Source organism: Bufo bufo, chromosome 11 (assembly GCF_905171765.1).
Source record: "Bufo bufo chromosome 11, aBufBuf1.1, whole genome shotgun sequence".
NCBI lineage: Eukaryota > Metazoa > Chordata > Amphibia > Anura > Bufonidae > Bufo > Bufo bufo.
In genome coordinates this window covers 91,877,747-91,884,458 of record NC_053399.1, presented here as the reverse complement: position 1 = coordinate 91,884,458, position 6,712 = coordinate 91,877,747, and the positions used below count along the sequence as shown (strand labels likewise).

At 42.3% G+C, this 6,712-nt stretch overlaps 1 protein-coding gene across 1 annotated transcript in view; it reads left to right on the top strand.

Moving 5' to 3' along the window:
* Positions 1–1,809: 1,809 nt before the first annotated feature.
* The window catches only part of LOC120982325, a 42,228-nt gene continuing 37,325 nt past the window's right edge, over positions 1,810–6,712 (top strand). Inside the window, exon 1 of the mRNA XM_040412384.1 lies at positions 1,810–1,887. Coding sequence (XP_040268318.1) covers positions 1,836–1,887 — 52 coding nt within the window. The 5' untranslated portion in view covers positions 1,810–1,835. The remainder of the gene's footprint in view (positions 1,888–6,712) is intronic.

Below are 6,712 nucleotides of genomic sequence, written 5' to 3'. Positions count from 1 at the left end.
TACTAATAAAACCATCAATAATTAATCTAGCCTTCGCCTGGTCTGTGGGTGCCCCCACAAAAGGAGCATTCATGTTTGTAGCGGCAGTTAGTTAACCACTTGCAAGCACTTTCATTAAAAGCAAAGCAAACTCCTTTCCTCAAGTTTTAAGAAGAAGGAGCAGATCTTTAAGGAAGCATTAAATTAATCCAAAGCCCAATGTCCTTGGAACCCCATTACAAAGAAGGGTGGATAGCCAATTTCTGTCCGAACATCTCATCATAATGGAACCAGGCCATTCCACCAAAATTACGATATGCTTCCAGAATTATATCCAAAATAAATCCTAAAACTGATGCATAAATGCAAAACGCTTGCAGCCAAATTGTTAAAAGGGCGAGGCTGACTACGCCTTCTAGCTTCCTCTGATTTCGAATCTTTTTTTTTGTTCACTACTTAAAAACTGCTCCTTACTAGAAGGTAATCTTAGAACTGCTGGTGACTTGTAGCGATGTCTCTTCTTTTAAACCCGCAGGCTTCCTGCCACAATCCAATCTGCTGATGGACTTCTTCTTGAATATGCGGTTAACATTTGTTTCTCTTTTTTTCTTCTTTTTTCTTTTTTTCTTTGATGTTTATTCAAATAATTCTCTTGACATTAATGCTTTTGTGCTTTTGGTTTTCTTGTGGGGCTTGTGTGTTATACATTGTCCTACGGATACTACGTCTATAATTTACACCATATGTTGGATATTATGCACGATTATAATTGTCACCTTTTTGGATTGTATTGTCACACAGTTTGATAAAGGCCATCCGGGCCGAAACGTTACATTTCGACGCCGCATCTCAAATAAACACAACAATTTTTTTGACGCACAGAGCTGGAGTTTTCATTTTACTAGAAGGTAATAAAGACATTATTCTTAGAACTGCTGGTGACTAATAGCGATGTCTCTTCTTTTAAACCCGCAGGCTTCCCGCCACAGCAGCTGTCATCCAATCAGCTGATAGACTTCTTCCCGCCACTGGACAGTTGACCAATAGAACAGCTGATTCTAAGATACCTGTCACTGGAACAGACCAGCTGGAACCAGATTTTTTTCCCTCAGGTAAGACCTGTAAACACAAATAAAGGGGGGGGGGGGGGGGGCGAGACACACAAAATAGCCATACCAGCCAAAACAATAAAACCACCAAAAGACTCAGTGATCATGTTCCCATGCTCCCCCCAAGCTATGCGCTCTGGGGGGGCCCCCCCATTATCAGCACTAGTGTTATCTGGGTTTTTAAATAGGACTGCAGGTAACACTACCACATTATCAGGACTAGTGTTATCTGTGTTTTTACATAGGACTGCAGGTAACACCACCGCATTATCAGCACTAGTGTTATCTGTGGCTTTACATAGGACTGCAGGGGACATCTACTATATTATCTGTACTCAGAGAGTTATCACTGTATAGGGGGCCCCACTGAGACTTTATCGTCTAAGGGCCAACATGAGCCTGCGTGGCGCGATATGTGGGTGGGGCTGTGTGTGGGTGTGGCTTGAGGGTGGGCGGGGATGCAGGGGCCCCATAATCTCCTATTGCCCGGGGGCCCCATGAGTTGTCAGTCTGCCCCTGATGCACTACGTCCTGACGATGTGTGTACATTAGGACCCAGTGCAGCGATGTGCAGGCAGGCTGGTGACCACGGAGTGTGAGTAATAGGAAGCTCTTCACTCTCAATCTGTGGTCACATGGCACAATGAATGAACTATGCAAACATTTTCAGAACTTGTGTCAGGAGAGCCGCCCTGTAAGCACTGCTCATGCCCTTCCTCTCTCTGCTCACATCAGCAGCGGCAGGCCATGGTGGCAGCAGCCGACGTTCTCTCCATGCTCCTCACACTGCTGATCCCAGGTAATGTACTAAATATCACTAGAAACGGGGGAATATAACATAAGAGATAGATAAGAGAGCTGAGATGTGAGATGTGTCATTCTGTGTCTGAGGCTCCATCACATCTCACCTCAGCCGTGTTAGCCCCCCCATATCAAAATTTTTGAACAAAACATATACAGGGTGGGCCATTTATATGGATACACCTTAATAAAATGTAGAATGGTTGGTGATATTAACTTCCTGTTTGTGGCACATTAGTATATGTGAGGGGGGAAACTTTTCAAGATGGGTGGTGACCATGGCGGCCATTTTGAAGTCGGCCATTTTGAATCCAACTTTTGTTTTTTCAATAGGAAGAGGGTCATGTGACACATCAAACTTATTGGGAATTTCACAAGAAAAACAATGGTGTGCTTGGTTTTAATGTAACTTTATTCTTTCATGAGTTATTTACAAGTTTCTGACCACTTACAAAATGTGTTCAATGTGCTGCCCATTGTGTTGGATTGTCAATGCAACCCTCTTCTCCCACTCTTCACACACTGATAGCAACACCGCAGGAGAAATGCTAGCACAGGCTTCCAGTATCCGTAGTTTCAGGTGCTGCACATCTCGTATCTTCACAGCATAGACGATTGCCTTCAGATGATACGAGATGTGCAGCACCTGAAACTACGGATACTGGAAGCCTGTGCTAGCATTTCTCCTGCGGTGTTGCTATCAGTGTGTGAAGAGTGGGAGAAGAGGGTTGCATTGACAATCCAACACAATGGGCAGCACATTGAACACATTTTAGAGGGGTCAGAAACTTGTAAATAACTCATGAAAGAATAAAGTTACGTTAAAACCAAGCACACCCTTGTTTTTCTTGTGAAATTCCCAATAAGTTTGATGTGTGACATGACCCTCTTCCTATTGAAAAAACAAAAGTTGGATTCAAAATGGCCAACTTCAAAATGGCCGCCATGGTCACCACCCATCTTGAAAAGTTTCCCCCCTCACATATACTAATGTGCCACAAACAGGAAGTTAATATCACCAACCATTCCCATTTTATTAAGGTGTATCCATATAAATGGCCCACCCTGTACAGTTGGTCAGATCTTTGTTAGATCAATTGTTGTTTGCGTTAGATCTCACACAGAAGTAGAGATATTAACAGTTATTTGCAGGGGGGGAGGCTAACCCATCATCAGCCCCCCTTATCAAAAAATTTACCAAACAATTAGCTATTTTGGAAGATATTTGTTAGATCCGGTATGATCAACTAGTTGTTTTGTTAGATCTCACATCATTACAGACTTATTAAGTGATTAATGAGGGGGGGCTAGCCCCCCCCCCACATGCAATTTTCTGGTAAAATTTGATGCAGACTAATAGGCCTTCGTTAGATCCGATAAGGTCAAGTGGATTCAACGTTAGATCTCATATAAATACAGAGATATTTCACATGAAAACACAGATATTAGGTAGTATTAAATAGGGGGGCTAGCCCCCCCACATAAAGTTTTCTGGTAAAATTTGATTCAGACTAATAGATCTGCATTAGATCCGGTAAGATCAAGTGGTTTCAACGTTAGATCTCATATAATTACAGAGATATTTGGCCTATTAGCCTGAATGAAATTTTACCAGAAAATTGCATGTGGGGGGGGGGCTAGCCCCCCCTTATGTAATACCAAATATCCATAATATCTCTGTAATTATATCAGATCTAACGTTGAAACCACTTGATCTTACCGGATCTAACGAAGGCCTATTAGTCTGCATCAAATTTTATCTTAATAAGTCTGTAATGATGTGAGATCTAACAAAACAACTAGTTGATCATACCGGATCTAACAAATATCTTCCAAAATAGCTAATTGTTTGGTAAATTTTTTGATAAGGGGGGGGGGGGGGGGGGCTAATGACTGGTTAGCCCCCCCTGCAAATAACTGTTAATATCTCTACTTCTGTATGAGATCTAATACAAACAACAATTGATCTAACAAAGATCTAACCAACTGTATATGTTTTGTTCAAAAATTTTGATATGGGGGGGCTAACACGGCTGAGGTTCTCATCTCAGACACTTTCCCCCACCCATGTCTTAGTGAGAACTTAGGACACTGTTCACATGGAGCTTAGAATACTCTGTGAATAACCATAGCTTGTGTGTAATCCAAAAGAACAACCTCTACGACGTAAAGAGGAAAAGGTTTGCTGGTCGGAATGCGGGTGGTGGTGGTTATAAAATAATCAACCATGTAAGGTGTATTGTACAGGAGGGGTGACCCCCGGTCTGGGAGTATCAGGGGGTCTGGACTACAGATCACATTTTATGTACCTCCTATAGAACCTTGTGTGTAATGCGACGGTAGTATTTGTGTGTACCTCATAGTGTATAGATAATAATGCCGCCATATGATTATTTACCGTACCTTATTTTGGTGGACATAGCGTTAGCATTGCAGAGAAAATGAAGTTGATCTCATATCAAGTGCCCCTAGGGCTGTGATGGCTAACCTCCGGCAGTCCAGCTGTGGTAAAACTACAACTCCCAAGATGCACACTTGCTAGGCTGTTCTCAGAACTCCGTAGAAATGAATGGAGCATGCTGGGAGTTGTAGTTTCACCACAGCTGGAGTGCTGGAGTTTAGCCATCACTGCCCTAGGGCGTTCCCAAGCCCATCGATTGACCCTTCAATCGGCACAAACAAAAACTCCGGTGCGTTTTTTTTAGTGCTACGTTTGTGCCGCAAAAATTACCATTTGTGCTGCTTTTATTTTTAAGATAATACAATTGTTTGTTTCAAGATGATGACATCACCGGCCCCCCTACAACAGCGAAAAGACATGAAACTTGCTGGATGGTTAGTGCTACGTTTGTGCCGATAAAATCTCCATCTCCTTTCGTTGTCAAGTTATTAACCATCCTGTCATTAGACGCTGAGAAAGAGTTTGACAGGGTGGAGTGGGAATATCTCTGGAAAATAATGCATAGGATGAATTTGGGCCAATATTTTATTAAGTGGGTCCAAATTTTATATAATCACCCCAAAGCTAGAATTAATATTAACAGGGTATGGTCTGAGAGAATGGAGTTGTATAGAGGAGCAAGACAGGGATGCCCCCTTTCCCCCCTAGGCCCCTTTCACACGGGCGAGTATTCCGCGCGGATGCGATGCGTGAGTTGAACGCATTGCACCCGCACTGAATCCCGACCCATTAATTTCTATGGGGCTGTTCACATGAGCGGTGATTTTCACGCATCACTTGTGCGTTGCGTGAAAATCGCAGCATGCTCTATTTTGTGCGTTTTTCACGCAACGCAGGCCCCATAGAAGTGAATGGGGTTGCGTGAAAATCGCAAGCAAGTGCGGATGCGGTGCAATTTTCACGCACGGTTGCTAGGAGACTATCGGGATGGGGACCCGATCATTATTATTTTCCCTTATAACATGGTTATAAGGGAAAATAATAGCATTCTGAATACAGAATGCATAGTAAACTAGCGCTGGAGGGGTTAAAAAAAATAATAATTTAACTCACCTTAATCCACTTGATCGCGCAGCCGTCATCTCTTCTGTCTTCTTTTTTGCTGTGTGCAGGAAAAGGACCTGTGGTGACGTCACTCCGGTCATCACATGGTCCATCACCATGGTAAAAGATCATGTGACGGACCATGTGATGACCGGAGTGACGTCACCACAGGTCCTTTTCCTGCACACAGCAAAAAAGAAGACAGAAGGAGATGCCGGCTGCACGAACAAGTGGATTAAGGTGAGTTAAATTATTATATATTTTTTTTTAACCCCTCCAGCGCTATTGTACTATACATTCTGTATTCAGAATGCTATTATTTTCCCTTATAACCATGTTATAAGGGAAAATAATACAATCTACAGAACACCGATCCCAAGCCCGAACTTCTGTGAAGTTCGGGTTCGGGTACCAAACATGCGCGATTTTTCTCACGCGCGTGAAAAACGCATTACAATGTTTTGCACTCGCGCGGAAAAATCATGCATGTTCCCGCAACGCACCCGCACCTTTTCCCGCAACGCCCGTCTGAAAGAGGCCTAAACGTTTTGGCCAAATCAGTATTGCTACCGCTCGATCAGGCAACTCTACCGAACCCCCCAGAAATCAGGGTATTGAAACTTATGGAATCTTTTGAAAATCTGGGTGTAAAGTTGAGTGCAAGCCTCCTTGATTTTACGAAATTAAATATTTCTCCTTTGCTGAATAAATGTAAAAATAAAATAAGGGTTTGACAGAAGCTACCGATAGGACAGGCGGACAGAATCGCATTAATAAGAATGGTGCTACTTCCCTAGATTTTGTATATTTTGCCAGTATGCCCAGTTTGGATAAGATGATTATTTCTTAAGAACGACTTAATGTGGGGAGGAAAAAACTAAAACAGAAATATCTCTTGTTCGCGGAAGAGGATGGAGGGCTATCGGTTCCCTTTTTTCAGGGATACTATTTGGCCTCTCAAGTTCCCTGAAAATACTATAAATCAATACCTTGAAAGGGGTTTTATAGGCCCAAAATATAACATATTTAGTATATTCGAGACGGGATTTATTGAAAAGAAAGGGAAAAAGTGTCCAATATGTCGAATGGTTGACTTGGCCTGGGGAAAAATTAAAAGAATATTAGGAATTTTGAACACTTCACATTTCTCACCTTTGTGGTGTAATAGTAATATTAGAGAATTTCAACTAATTGCTGAATATAAGTTTTGGGAAAAGTATGGTATCATTTACGTATCAGTTAGTTAAGAATGGGGAAAATCAGAGCACTAAAAGAGTTACCGTATTTTCCGGCGTATAAGACGACCCCCAACTTTTCC